The 14,732-nt window shown below is 49.6% G+C and overlaps 2 protein-coding genes across 2 annotated transcripts in view; both read left to right on the forward strand.

Annotated features, from left to right (window-relative positions):
* The window catches only part of LOC123023266 (vomeronasal type-2 receptor 26-like), an 11,189-nt gene extending 5,413 nt beyond the window's left edge, over positions 1-5,776 (forward strand). The window contains exon 5 of the mRNA XM_044429747.1: positions 5,348-5,776. Within this exon, the coding sequence (XP_044285682.1) occupies positions 5,348-5,776 (429 nt within the window). The remainder of the gene's footprint in view (positions 1-5,347) is intronic.
* A 2,412-nt stretch (positions 5,777-8,188) lies between these two features.
* LOC123023267 (vomeronasal type-2 receptor 26-like) lies at positions 8,189-14,432 on the forward strand. The gene is made up of 7 exons (XM_044429748.1): positions 8,189-8,205; positions 8,701-8,992; positions 9,469-9,600; positions 10,024-10,281; positions 12,054-12,284; positions 12,692-12,818; positions 13,522-14,432. The coding sequence occupies exons 1-7, from the start codon at positions 8,189-8,191 to the stop codon at positions 14,430-14,432; spliced, it is 1,968 nt and encodes a 655-aa protein (XP_044285683.1).
* Positions 14,433-14,732: the final 300 nt, after the last annotated feature.

Consider the following 14,732-nt stretch of genomic DNA (forward strand, 5'->3'; position numbering starts at 1 on the left):
CTGCAATTAGTTCTCATGCTCAGTTCCCTGATCAGGATATCCTGGGACACTTTGTCAAAGGCTTTGCTGCAGTTAAGATACACAATAGGAACATGAGTCAGAGGGATGTTCAAGGCAATATGACCTGAACCATGACACTTGCTGGCTCTTTTCTGGAAGCTGATCGTGTTGTCCCATCTTTCCTTGCACACCCTCACCAATGCCCCATCCCCCTGGGAAGTCCATGCCCAGGGGGCTGCTGCAGGAGAGGTGAGGGCCAAGAGTTGCAGTTCAAGTATTAGAAGATGAGACTTTATTAAGGGAGGAGCAGGAACTCCAGATCCAGAAGGATCTGGATAGACTGTGTAAGTGGGCAGGGGACAACGGCATGACATTCATTGCAGACAAGTGGAAGGTCTAGCATTTCAGGCATAGGAATGGGTGTCATACGTACAGGTTAGGGGACAAGTGGCTGGAGCACAGCACTTGTGAAAGGGATTTCGGGGTGCTGGTTGACTGCAGGCTAAACATGATTCTGCAGTGTGATGTGGTTGTCAATAGGGCAAATGCCACCCTTGGGTGCATAGGGAGAAGTGTGGTTTCTAGTTCAAGAGAGGCACTGCTGCCATTCTTTCATGTTCAGTTCTGGACCCTACAGTACAAGAGTGATATAGCATGGTTGGAATCAGTGCATGACAATGCCACAGTCTTATGGAAAGTGCTTCCACGGGAGGTGGCTGAAGCCCATGAGTGAAGGTGTTTGAGGATATGCTGGAAATCACATGGTGGGCATGCCATGAGAGGAGCCGGCTGGAGCCAGGGGTCAGACTAGATTGCTTGAAGACCCCTCCTGACTCACTCTTTTTCAATGTTTCTGTGTTTCTAATTTTTCAAAGTCAGCAAAAGGTCCCCTAGGAATAGGAGTCTCCTCTTCTCCAGGCAAAAAAGCCCGCTCCTTCAATCTCATCTCAAATGGCATTCCGACAATCTAGCTAACATTCTTGTGGCCTTGTGCTGCACTACCCTCCCCTAGCTATGTTTCTCCTGTAATGTGGACCCAGGAACTGGATGCAGAACTCCTGTTGTGTGTGCACCAGAGCCGTGTAGAGCACCACCAGCTCTCCTGGTTCTGAAGCCATGCTTCTGTCTGTACATCCAAGTGACAATCACCTTCTTGACCACTGTGTCACACTGGTGGCTCATGTATAACTTGCTGTTGGTCAGGTCCCTGAGCTGTCTTTCACAAGTGCCGCTCTCACTTAGATCAAACTTGAGAATCTTTTTATTATTGGCTAGAGCAACGGGACTTCGCATAGATTTAAATACGTTTTTTAAGTTATCATAAATGGAAAAAGAATGGTGTGGGGGCTGACCCAGCAAGCTCAATGTTTTTGATGATGGATGTTGTTTGTAGTTTTCTTTTTGTTTTTTTAGGATTACAATTTTTCAAATAAAGCTTATTTAAAAAAAAAAAAACACAAGTACCGCTCTCCAGTCCCCTGTTCCCATCCCGTACCTTCAGCACTTACTCCATAGTCTCATATGTAAGGCTTTGCACTTATCTTTGTAGAATGTCATCCTGTTGTTCCCTGCCCACTTCCACAGTTTGTCCAGACTGGAACATAGAAAAGTTGAGGGTCCAAGATGCACATGCACACACACGCATGTGCGCATACACACACACATACACACACTCTGGGGCGGGGGGTATTCCTGCATGCAACATGTCTAACCATGACATACCAGGGCTGGAACCTCACAGCCTTTGCTCCTGCCTGATCTTCACATGGGACCTGCGGGTCAGCTAAAGGCATTCCATGTAAGAAACTGGCTGCCCTCCAGCTCCTTCTGGACCCATGTGTGACTGATGGGCCACTGCTCTCTCTGGTGCAGGCGCTGCTCATACAATGCTTTGCAGGTGCATGTTGCTTGGGACCCCGTGTCTGTTCAATTGTCTCATCTTGCCCTGTCCAAATATGCACAATCATTGCACACTGGCCCTCTCAGTCTTTGCAGCAACTCTTTTCCTCCCATGGCTTTGTGTCCCTTTCTCTTGGCCCACTGATGGGCTCCATTGCTCTGAGCTAGTTCTCCTGCACATGCCTGCCCCTGGCTTCCCGGGCTTGCCATTAAATTCTGATGTCTAAGTTTGGCATAATGCTGCTGAAAGTGTCCTTTTGACCCACAACTGAAACACCACAATTCCCCGTTGGGCTTCTTAGTGGGTTCAAATCTTCTGTTCTGCCCATGGGTTTCAGGCCCTTTCCAGAGTATGCAGTTTAAGCTTGGCCATTGCTGTTTCAGGGGCAAAATACTGGGTTTCCAGTCTGCTCCCTTGGCATGAGACTCCTTCACTGTTGTTTCTGTTACTTACCTCATTTGCTGAAAACCTTTATTTTCCCTGTTTTGTGCAATTCCTCTTTAAGCTTTCTGGCATGTTTGTCCATGATTTCTACTTCAATAGAATTCACTGCACCAAGAAGCTGCACATGAGATACAAGACTGTGGAGGAGGTATAAGATTTGGGAATAAAAATGAGATTAGATTAAAAATCTTGAGAAATAGATTTAAAAAGAAATATTCATGCTGAAGAATGAAATCATATGTAGGATAAGGCAATTTAAAATTTATGTCAATAAGAATTCCAGAGAATTTTTATAAACTGGTTTGGAAATGAGAATTAACTCTGTTTAAATTGAAGTACCTGAACAAGGAATATTCTGATATGTGTTGGAGATGCAACCAAGAAGTGGGTACACATTCCCATATGTGGTGGAAGTGTAAATATATAAATGAGTTTTGGGAAAGGATTTCTATAGAAATTGGTAACATATTGAATTTAAATATTGATGTTGACCATGGATTAGCATTATTGTTATTATTTAGAGAACGATGGGACAAAATACTAAAGAATTGAAGATAAATGTATTCACATCAGTAAGAATAATAATAGTAAGGAACAGAAAAACAAAAGGTGAATATGATATAGTTGACTGGCATAAAGAAGTCTGGATTATAGCTACTAATGATGGGTTAACCTATAATATTGAATGCAGAAAAGATTTGAAAAGTGAAAATGAATTTGAAAAAGTTTGGAAACCTTTCTTGAATATGTTTCAATAAAAGGAAAGGTGCGTGACCCACACCAAGTGTCAATGAAGCTCTGGAAGGGGAGCGGGGCAACCCGAATGAACCAATGATCTCATGCTAAGTAGCTAGAGTTGTTAGTCCTGGTGGAGGTAGCACTGATGCTGATGTGTTGCTTGATCATTGATGTTTCATCACAATTGTTGTTGTTGTGTTAATTGTATTATTTTTCTTAGATTTAAAAGAAAAATGAAAATAAAATTAATAGAGCTGTAAAAACAAAAGACATTCCTGCACATTTTAAACCCCCGCCTTCTACACAACTCCCTCGCAGTGGTTCTGTGCTGGCAATTCAACTGCGAGCCCCACTCACGTGGGCTCCAATTGTGTAATACAAGATGATTCTGTGCGGCCATTTGCTTCCTAAGGAACAGAACCTTGCAAATGAAGGGGACCTCTTCCTATCAGCAGGTACAGAATGAAAGAGCGAGGACAAGGACTATGATAACAGGATGGGACACCCCTTGTCCCCACACCCTGGCGATGCTACAAAGACAAAAAATAAAGTGGGCTGTAGAGCTACACGTTCACATGTCCTTCTGAACACAAGTGAAATGATAGACCCCCAAGGTCTCCTACAGCTGGTCTGATCACGGAAGGTGCAGCTGCACATGCAGGTTCTCCAAAACCCAGACCCGAAGGCCAGCTCAATTGCATGCACATGAACTCACCATGAGGATTCACCCCAACACAGACCAGTGGGGACCCCGCCTTTGTGAGGGCCTTTGTGGCAACTGCAGCTCTGGCCCCTCAGCGGCCCCGCTCTCCCTTGTGTGGACTTCCCACTCCCCACCCCACTCTTTCTGGGCCCCTCTCCTTTGGGATGGACAAATGTTTCATAGGGGTTACACCTTGCATCTCCTTTCCAATTCTTAAACCCCTCTACCACTTCTGTTTGCCTAGGGGACCCCGGGCTGGGGTTGTGGACAGCTGCCACTGCCAGCCCCTCCCCTCCAGGGCAGCCCCCTCTGCTTTCTGCCCAGCCCCTCCCAAGTAGGGTCTCCGAATCTGGGCAGCAGTGCCCGGACTGCTGAGAGTGGGAAGGGGCCTCCTGAGCCAGGGACCCAGAGTAATGCCTGGGAGGGCCATCCTGTCCTCCGTGGTGGCATACAAGACAACTCCAGCCCCAACATGTGTTCAGTAAACCTCAGTCAGAGGTCTGCTTCCCACGTTTTCATTGTTCTCCTCAAACACAACTTAATCCTTCCCAGCAACGGACATAGGCCTCCTGAGAAATTGCCCTCTGCTTCTTTCTCCTGGTGTATTTCTAAGAGTGGGCAAGAATCCTTTCCAAAAATTCAACTTCTGAGAGGTCCAGAATGAATTGAGCCCTTTTGTCTCCTGTCAGGTATTATGCTGTTGGGTGGGGTGGACAGGAAACTGTGCCTGGCCTCTGGGTTGTGTACAGCACCTTGCACCATGCAAAGATGGCCTCCCAATCCATGCACGCTGCCCTTTCCAGCCGCTATTCCCAGCCAGAGCTCTTCCAAGCAGAGACACCCTCAGGTCCTTCTGAAAACCTTTCAGGCAGTGCTGGGGGTCTCCCAGGGGCTCCTGCCACTACTGACTCCTGCAAGGCTTTCAGCCATGGCTGCTGGAGCCTACACTTGACAGCAAGCCAGGCTGTTCCTTCAGGGAATCCACACCAGCAGATGTGCATGAACAAAACAGACTTCCTACCACTCAAGCAGAGAGGCTGCAGTGTGACACGTGGACCTGGCTGGGAACCAACAGTTCCATTCCTTGCAGATGCAGAGCAGTGCAGCAGGTGCCCAGAAGATCAGCACCCAAACAAGGACCAGGATGGATTCATCCCCAAGGACATCACCTTCCTCACCTATGAAGAACCTCTGGGGATCACCCTGGCTTGGTTTGCCCTATTCTTATCCCTCACAACAGGACTCCTGCTTGGGCTCTTCATTAAATTCCTCAGAACCCCAATCATGAAAGCCAACAACCAGGAACTCTACTATATCCTTCTCGTCTCTCTCCTGCTCTCCTTCTTGTCCTCCTTCCCCTTCATTGGCCAGCCAAGGGAAGTGACCTGCCTCCCCCAACAAAGATCCTTCAGCATCATCTTCTCAGTGGCTGTCTCTTCTTTCTTAGCCAAAACAATCACTGTGGTGCTGACCTCCTGGCCACCAAGCCAGGCAACAGCGTGCGAGGATGGCTGGGGAAGAAATTGGCCAACTCCATTGTCATCTCCTGTTCCAGTATCCAGGTTGTCATCTGCAGCATCTGGCTGGGCACCTCCCATCCCTTCCCTGACTTGGATATGCATTCCCAGGCTGGACACATCATCTTGCAGTGCAATGAAGGCTCTGTGGCCATGTTCTACACTGCCCTGGGTTACATGGGCTTCCTGGCTGCTCTTTGCTTTACGGTGGTCTTCCTGGCCAGGAAGTTTCCTGAGGCCTTCAATGAGGCCACGTTGATCACCTTCAGCATGCTGGTCTTTTGCAGCGTCTGGGTCTCCTTTGTGCCCACCTACCTGAGCACGAGGGGAAAGTACATGGTGGTCGTGCAGGTCTTCTCCATCTTAGCCTCTGGCACTGGGCTGCTGGGCTGCATCTTCCTGCCCAAGTGCTATATTATTCTGCTCTGGCCTCATCTGAATACGAAGGAGCATCTAACAGCAAAAACAAAATAGGGTATCTGATGGAGCAGGAGTTGTTTTTAAATCATTTCCCAAACCTTTCTCATCTGTAGCACTGCTCAGTAAAGAACATCACTTCTGGCAACTCTGCCTTTGGTATCTTTTTCCTAGGTGCAGAATTGGTATATTGGTAGCAGTACTTAATATTTCTCCCTGCTAGATTTCATCCTGTTTTTTTTAGCCCAGTTCTCTAAGCTTTCACCATCACATTGAAATCTGTTCATCTGTAGGGATGGTAGATACTCTGCCCAATTGTGAGTCGTCTCCAAATTTAATAAGCATTCCCTCTGCCTTCTGGTCTGAGTCATGCTGAAAAATGTGGAAGTACAGTTGATGCAGGATCAAGCTCTGCAGTTCTCTCTCTTCAGCAATTTGCCAATCAGCTTATTCCGGGACTCTTTTTTCACAAACTGTGCTGACATCAAGATATAATAAAGGAACATTGAAATTTAGCATGTCAGAAGGGACTTTCCAGGACATCAAGTGTGACCCCCAACTTCAGCTTGCTCTTCTCATGTAATCCCCAACATGTGCTTGTACAGTTCCAGGCACTCAGTGAGACTAGTCATCTGGACCCATTTTAGTCAGGGATCAGGCTGAATGTGGGCATGGAAGCAGCTTTGGTCACGCTGTGGGATGATCTCCAACAGGAGAGAGATGGGGGAGAGTTTCCCTGTTGCTTCTTCTGCGCCCAGCAGTTTTCAGTATCATCGGCCTGGCTATCCTTCTGGGGTGACTCTCTGAGTGGGGAGGGGGTGCACTGCATTGAGGGGTCTGCTCTGGGTTGGAGTCCTTTCTCCTAGAGGTGGTGCTGGGGAAGTGCACTTCCCCCATTCTCAAGGAGTTCCAACATGGAGCTGGAGTTCCTCCAATGTCCACCATGGAGCTCCTCAGGGGTCCATATTTCCCCCTTTGCCCTGAATCCACTGAGTGGGACAATCCAGGATTTTGGAGTGCTCTGCCTTCAGTTTGCGGATGGCACGTGACTCTCTCCTTTTCATTGTCAGAAGTCTGGGCGGTGGAGGTGCTGGGCTGGTTCCTGGCTATGATGATGGCCTGGATGAGGCCTAAAAAACTTAACCTCTGTCCAGATGAGACCAAGATGCTGCTGCATGGCATTTTCTTGACTGGACAGTGGGTGTTCTGTGGGTGCTGTAGACAGGGTGTCCCTCCCCTTGAAAGAGCAGGTTCATAGCTTGGGGCTTCACATCAACTCGTCTTTGTCACTTGTGGCCCACACAGCGTCTCCAACTTGGAGTGCCTTCTGCAATGCACTCGAGGAGTGGCTGCCCTGGAAGACTGACTGTTCAGGAGCTGCAGATTTTTAAAGCATAGCAGCTGTTGGAACAGTACAGACCAAACACTCAGAGCATGAAATGCTAATTCTGCCCCGCTTTCCCCGGCTGACTCTATGCTTCTGAGCCTAATCCAAGGAGCTGATTTTGATCTGAGAAGTTCTACCTCAATATTGGGTCCACCACACTTGATCTGCCTCTGGTCTTTCCTCTATATGTCTTCCCCATGGGAGGCCTATAAAGAGGCAACAGGGAGGAGGGCCTTGGCAGTGGTGGACCCCAAACTGTGCAATGATCTTCCCTTAATGGCTGCTTGGGTTTAGCTTAAACTGCCCTCCTTTTTGAGGTATTTCCTGGGACCCACCCAGAGAGCTTCTCATACAAATATGAGAAATGCATACATGCATACATACATCCCATTTCATGGGATAGGATGATTTATGCCAACTGCTTTAATGAGGTCTCATTTTATTGAATTTTCTATAGAGCTTTTCATGTTCTGTTGTTGTTAGTCGCGAAGTTTCTCCAGTGGTGCACGAAGCTGCCCAGGGAGAAGGGGAATTTCCAAGGCAAGGTGTGTTCCCCCAGCCATTGTCACCACCCTCATGATGGCTCTTCCTCCTGCGGCCAGGGCTCAAGAGGATCCCCATGGGGCCTCTCACATAAACAAGAGAATCTTGAAAAGCAGGGAAACACATCATCTGATATGTGTGCTAGAGTGGCAGCAACGTAAAGGCCCTGGTGCAGCTCAGAGTTTCGGCAGATGAGCGCAGGTTCAGTAGCCATGCATCTTCCTACTCCCATCCCCTTCAGATGCCGTAGCCTTACAGTGTGTTCAGCCTCTTCTGCTGGCACTTCTGCCCTGCAGAGGGGAGGATGGGTGGTGAGCCTGAGAGCTGGAATGGCCAGGCAGTTCCTGCTGCTTCTCCTGCTGCTGCTGCAGCCCCACAGAACCAGAGGAAGGCTGGCAGCTACGTGCTCCCTGACCCTGGGGAGGGTTACACAAGACCCATCCAGCTATCACAGGCCAGGAGAGCCCCTTCTTGGTAGGGTCATCTCTGCAGGATTTCCAGGTGATTGGGAACTGGAACTTTTCAACACACATCCCACCATGATGCTTCCTTCCAAGTAAGCCTTGAAATGGTGAAAGAACAGACTTTTTACCTCATTTCTCTGGAACTGTCCACTTCTCCCTGAATGCCTAAAAATCTGTATGGGCCTCTGACTGGAGTCTGGTGCACATCCTGGCAAAGGGTTCACCAAGGTTATCATGGCAGGTGCTGCAGCTGGAGAGAGTCCATTTGGGAAGCAAACTCATGCAAAACCAGGCAGGAAGCCCCTGTCTGCCATGGTTCCTTCCCCAGGACAAGCCCCCAGTAGCAGCAGCAATATGCCCGTATCTCTCAGTCGCCAGGAATTGGGGCAGGAGGTGCAGTGGCACTTGGGACCAGCTTGAGGGCTCTGTATATGCAGAAGGGCATCCTCTCTCCTGAAGTCCCCCACAGATGGTCTGCTTTGAAATCCCCTTTCATTTCTAGTTTGATGTCCTTTTTCTTGCTCACTTTTATTGTAAGCTGAATAGTCTCGAATCTGAACACATTGTTACATTGAATATATTTGCAGGTATCCGTTCACAAACTATTGGAATATCTTATCCTTCCTCTTTGCTGTTCGAGAGGTCAATCAGAGCCCTGGGCTCCTCCCCAACCTCTCCCTGGGCTACAGTGTTCATGACAACTTTTATGAGGCAAGGTTGACTTCGGACGCCCTTGTGGACCTGCTTTCTCCGGGGCAGGCATATGTGCCCAACTACAGCTGTGGGAGGAAGACTTTCCCTCTGGCTGTTCTCGAGGGAGCTGACTCAGACTTCTCCAGGCAGATTGCAGCCATGCTGGCCATCTACAAAACACCACAGGTGAGGATGGAGAGGGATGGGCATTAATGAGCTGAAACCCAGGACATTTCGTCCTATCTTGGGGAGCTGAAGCAGAGTCCAGGCACCTCTGCAGTGAGTTCAGAGGCATCACTTGGAGAGGGCTGCAACCTAGAATGCCTTGTCTCTCTGTAAAGAACTCACCTGGCAACAGACTGCAGGCAGGGCTTACAGCTCTGGAAATGTCCATCAAGCTGCAACCTTTGGTATCCTTTTCTCTGCTTCATAAAAACAGAAAGACGGAAGGATGCACAGGGAGGATGGTGTGGTCACAGCACAGCAGAGGTGGCCTTCCAAAGGGAAGGAGTTTTGCACACAACTCATTGTTAAACTATGGAACTTGCCACCACAAGGTGCAGAAATGGCCCCTGCTTTGGATGACCATAAAATGAGGATGAGCAAGATTTCAGCTCTGATGGGAGGCAAAATGCAGCTCTGCTGTCTTCTTTCCCTTCCAGGTCAGCCATTCATTTGTTTCTCATGCCTTGAATGATAAGACTCAGTTCCCCTTCTCCTACCCGATGGTCCCCAAAGAACCAACCCAGTACCAGGGGATCACCCGGCTGCTCCTGCATTTCCGGTGGACACTGGTGGGCCTAATTGCTGCAGACACCGAAAGCGGAGGGAGGTGCATGAGGGCCTTGACCACAGAATTCACCAGAAGCAGAGTGTGTGTTGTTTTTACCCAATATAACTCAGGCCTGTTCGCAAGTACAAATAAGCTCAATCATGCCTGGTTTCACTCCTCAGGAAAAGCCAATGTTTTTGTTTATTGTGCAGAGACGAGTACATTCATGGAGGGCATGTATAGGATACAATACTTTAGTGGTTACCTCAGAGAACCCCCAAGAGGGACAGTGTGGATCACAACTGCTGTGTGGGACCTCTCTTTGGAACTGGTGACTCACACACCTTCAGAGAACATCAATGGCATATTTTCCTTCCTTATCCAGAAAACTGAAGAGAAAACAATTGATGGCTCCTTGTTTGACTTCCTCTTCTTTACAAATCAGTTAGCTGAGGAAGCATTTCAGTGCTCTTCAAAGCAGGCCTTAACTGTGAAAGGCCGGACAAGATGCAGGGAGAGGGAGGATTGGGGTGCACTTTCACATAAAGAGGTGGAGAGAATCCTGTCTCTGGACATCCACGTCATTCGCAAAGGTGTCCTGGCCATGGCCCGGGCCCTGGATGCTGCTGCTTCATCCCAATCTGGGAGGAGGGACAAGGAACATGGAGACAGGCTACGCATTTGGAGGCTGCAGCCCTGGCAGGTATTCCCTTCGTGTCGCAAATCTCCTTGCTGAACCCAACACTCATTACTTCTGCCTTGCAAAGCTTGACCTGAACGTGGGCTCTGAGAAAAGTGCAGACCCATTGTTGGAAAAAGCTGCATGTTTCTGGTGCATTTCCTTTTGGGAAGGGTGGAAACTGCCTTTGAGGGAGAGAACAACCCTCTGTTCAAACCCGTACTGTCAACATGGGCTTTCAGCAGGTCTTTGGGTTTCAGGCAGGGCTTCTTCCTCCTCCTGCTGGGGAACAAGAAACCTAGAGACCCTGCAGCAGATTTCCAAGGGGGTCCCACATAGGAGGGCAGGATCTCTGCTCAAGCATGCCAGAGTGCAGGATACGGAGCCACTTGTCCAAACTGAGCACCACCTTGTTGTCCCCAGCCAACTTTCGTAATCTGTCCAGACCTGCTCCTCAGTTGTAGCCACTACCTCCATTTTAGTATCACCTGCAAATCTGATCAGCAGGTTTGATCCCCTTCCTCCATGTCAGTGATGAGGACATTGAATAGGATCATTCCCTGGGGGACCCTGTTCATCACCGACTGCCATTCCAATGATTCCCCTCTAGCCCTTGGGATTCCTTGGACTCCCCCATCCCGAAGGCAGTCAAGGGGCAGGAGGAAAGCCCTGTGCCAAGGATGCTGAGATTCCTGAGACTCTAAGTCCTGCAGGGGATGGGTTGGAACCAGATGCACTTGGGCCCCTTCTGGCTCTTTATTCTGTGCTTTGCTTGGTCAAACGAAACACAGAATATTGCTTGTATGAATTTCTCCATGCTTAGTCTGCAAATTCTGGAACACACAGTTGTCTGAGTTCTGTGGATTCAGTGAACTTGCTGAATGCTTTTTCACTCAGGGGATATTTGCACTGATTTGATGATTGCTGGTGCACACTTGTGCACTTGTCCAAATTCACTCATTTCCAATAATTGAGAAGAACAAATGCCCTGCAAAAAGAACCCATCCAAATCTGGATTTGTTTGATGGACATGTACATGCTCCCTATGACTGAGGAAGCCGGGTGTCATATATGGGGCATTCTGCAGAGAAAGCAATTCTAGGGCCCTCTGCTGAGCCTGTCCCCATCGCAAAGCTCCCTGTCCAAGCTCCTTCTTGCGCCTTCCACTAGCTGCTGGCTCAGCCCCAAGTCCTCAGATGGCCCATTCCAGTGCTGAGCAGCTTGGGGTGTGGGGAGCATATTCAGCACTCGAGGCTGAGGGGACCTGTTGGCGGTTGACCTGCCACCGTGTGCACTGAGTGCTGGTGATCTGGGCCCTTGTGCGGATCCAGCAGGGCTTTTTAAATATTTGCCCATCTTCGTTTACCTACCGGAGGAAGCTCTCTTGACACTGTTCCTGCTCCTGCCACCCCTCCCCTGGCCTCAGCTCAGGCCCTTCCCCCCAGCTCCCCCTTTGGTCTATAAGAGTACAAATACAGAGTACAAAGCATCCTGTGACCCTTTTGCTGGTGAGAAATTGTGCAGTGAGGAGCCTGCATTGGTTCGGAGAGAGATCACAGGAAGGTGCTCCATTCATGTCTTTTCACACTGGGCCAGCTGGAATGAACCTGGTTAGTGATGTGGTAGTGCTTTCCCCTTTGACTCCATTTGACTTTGGGCTGGCCATGTGAAGGTGGGGGAGACCCAGCAGCCCCATGAGTCTGACACAGTCGGGAGTTGGGAAGAGTTGAGGGTCAGCGGAGTGCTGAACATGGTTTGCTGCACACTAACGGGAGGTTCTTCACCTACCCTTCTAGCTTCACCCTTTCCTGAGGGACCCCCGGTTTTATAATTCTTCCCTCATTGACGGCATGCACTGGGGCAAGAACGGGGAGCTGGTCGCGGACTTGGACATTGTGCACTGGGTGGTGTTTCGCAATATCACTGTGCTTAGACGGAAAATTGGGAGCTTGGAAAGACGGGGAGCAGGAGACCTCACAGTCACCATCGACGAGGATGCTGCTGAGTGGCCCAAACGGATCAAAAAGGTGGGAGGACCGCCTCTTTCTCCTCATAGTGCTGAGAATCTCCCAACCATCAGACCTCCCTGTGCTCCCCCTCAGACTGCCAGTCAGGACTCCTTCAGAGCAAGGATGGGTACCCTGCAGCCTCCATTCCTGTGGTGGCCCCAAAGTAGAGTGTAAGATTTACAGTGAGGCAGGGGAGTCCCTGGGAAGGTGCTCTGCTTGGGAAGGATCAGGAACCAATTTCCCAGACAAAAAATATTGAATGCCGACCCCATCAGCTCTAGCTCCTCGTGGACCTGGCCTCAGACCTCGGGAGAGGTGTGCACTGTGGAAAAGGTATTGCAGAATCTTCAGCTGGACATCCTGATTGCCTTTCTAGCTAATTGCTATAGATAAATTGGCGTAAAGGCTCTTGTCTTCCCTCTCAGCCTCTGCCCCACTCCAGGTGTGTGGAGAGCTGCCGCCCAGGATCCGTCAAGGTGGTTCAGGAAGGAGAGCCCCCCTGCTGCTATGCCTGTGCCCCCTGCCCAGAAAGGTCTTTCTCTGCCGTGGAAGGTGAGAAGGCATTCCTGGGGGGAGGGAAAAGCTTCAACCTGACCACCTCTGGGTCTTTCCCCCAGTGCATCTGCATGCAGGAACGCCTTCTGGACTCCCTGTCTGCTGCAGTCACAGACACAGTGGCCATTCCCTGCCCTGGCCCTCCAAGATTTCACATTTTGTGCTGTGGAAAGATGGGCATTGACGGGTCCTGCTAAGCAGCAGGAGCTGCCTGCATACTCAAATAGTGGTGGAAGGGCTCACCTGGAAATGATTAGGCAAGACAAGTGGTTCACTGCCAGGGAGACAGTGCCACTCAGAAGGAATAGGCAAAAGCAGACCCTTCTCTAAAGAAGCCGCTGCCACCCTTCCTGACAAGACCAGGGCCAGTGGTGGAACAGTTTATTATATCCATTAAAATTCTGACTAAATGCAACCTCTCAAGGGTTCTACATGTGGGATACGTGCAATCCATCCAGGGTGGATAAACAGCACAGATGCCCTCAAGGCTTAGGGAGGGGTCCATGGAGCATTCGGGGTGCAAAGGGCGAAGAGCTGTAGGAAACCAGGTGGCCATGTTATTCAAGGACTGGTCAGCACCTCTTTTCACTCCAGCAGGTATGCAAGGACAAAAACAAATTGCCACAACTCAAGCAGAGAGTCCTTGCTCAAAGTGTTCCTTGCGGACCCGGCATTGAAGTCTTGCTTCTGTTCTTCGCAGATGCTGAGCGGTGCAGCAGGTGCCCAGAAGATCAGCACCCAAACAAGGACCAAGATGGATGCATCCCCAAGGACATCACATTCCTAACCTACAATGAACTTCTGGGGATCACCCTGGCTTGCTTTGCCCTATTCTTATCCCTCACCACAGGACTCGTGCTGGGACTCTTCATTAAATTCCTCAAAACCCCAATCGTCAAGGCCAACAACCGGGACCTCTCCTACATCCTCCTCATCTCCCTCCTGCTCTCCTTCTTGTCCTCCTTCCTCTTCATCGGCCAGCCAAAGGAAGTGATCTGCCTCCTCCGACAAATGGCCTTCAGCATTATCTTCTCAGTGGCCATCTCTTCTCTCTTGGCCAAAACAATCACTGTGGTGCTGGCCTTCCTGGCCACCAAGCCAGGCAACAGGGTGAGAGGATGGCTGGGGAAGAGCTTGGCCAGCTCCATTGTAATCTCCTGTTCCAGTGTCCAGGTTCTCCTCTGCACCATCTGGCTGGCCACCTCGCCACCCTTCCCTGACTCAGACATGCACTCCCAGGATGACCAGATTATCCTGCAGTGCAATGAAGGCTCTGTGGCCATGTTCTACGCTGCCCTCGGCTATATGGGCTTCTTGGCTGCCGTCTGCTTCACGGTGGCCTTCCTGGCCAGGAAGCTGCCTGGGGCCTTCAACGAGGCCAAGCTGATCACCTTCAGCATGCTGGTCTTCTGCAGCGTGTGGGTCTCCTTCGTGCCCACCTACCTCAGCACCAAGGGCAAGTACATGGTGGCCGTGCAGGTCTTCTCCATCTTGGCTTCCGGTGCTGGGCTGCTGGGCTGCATCTTCCTCCCCAAATGCTACATTATCCTCCTGCGGCCTGAACTGAATATGAAGGAACATCTGACAGCAAAAGCAAAGCAGGACATGTGATTAATCAGGAAATCTTTTTAATTCAATTACCTCCCATCCTGTAACAATATATTTGCTTTCTTTTTCCTAGGTGCAGAACCTGAGCCTTATCCCTGCTTGATTTCATTCTGTTGCTTTCAGACCACCTCTCTCAGCTATCAAAATCACATGGAAAGTTTTCTTTCTTTGGGTCTGCTGGTTGTCCTGCCCAACGTTGAGTTTCTGCAAATCTAATAAATGTTTTCTGTATCTTCTGGTTGGAGTCATTAATAACAATGTAGAAGAGTACTTGGCTGTGGAGCTAGTCCTGCTGTTTCCTCT

The sequence above is a fragment of the Varanus komodoensis genome, unplaced genomic scaffold, assembly GCF_004798865.1.
Source record: "Varanus komodoensis strain SLA01 unplaced genomic scaffold, ASM479886v1 scaffold202, whole genome shotgun sequence".
NCBI classification, from domain to species: Eukaryota; Metazoa; Chordata; class Lepidosauria; order Squamata; family Varanidae; genus Varanus; species Varanus komodoensis.

Bases quoted from the DNA above. Each gene is read 5' to 3' on its own strand.
- LOC123023267 (XM_044429748.1), top strand. The intron at 9,601-10,023 runs GTGGGCCTAATT...TTTACAAATCAG, and splicing joins TGCATTTCCGGTGGACACTG to TTAGCTGAGGAAGCATTTCA. The intron at 10,282-12,053 runs GTATTCCCTTCG...CTACCCTTCTAG, and splicing joins GGAGGCTGCAGCCCTGGCAG to CTTCACCCTTTCCTGAGGGA.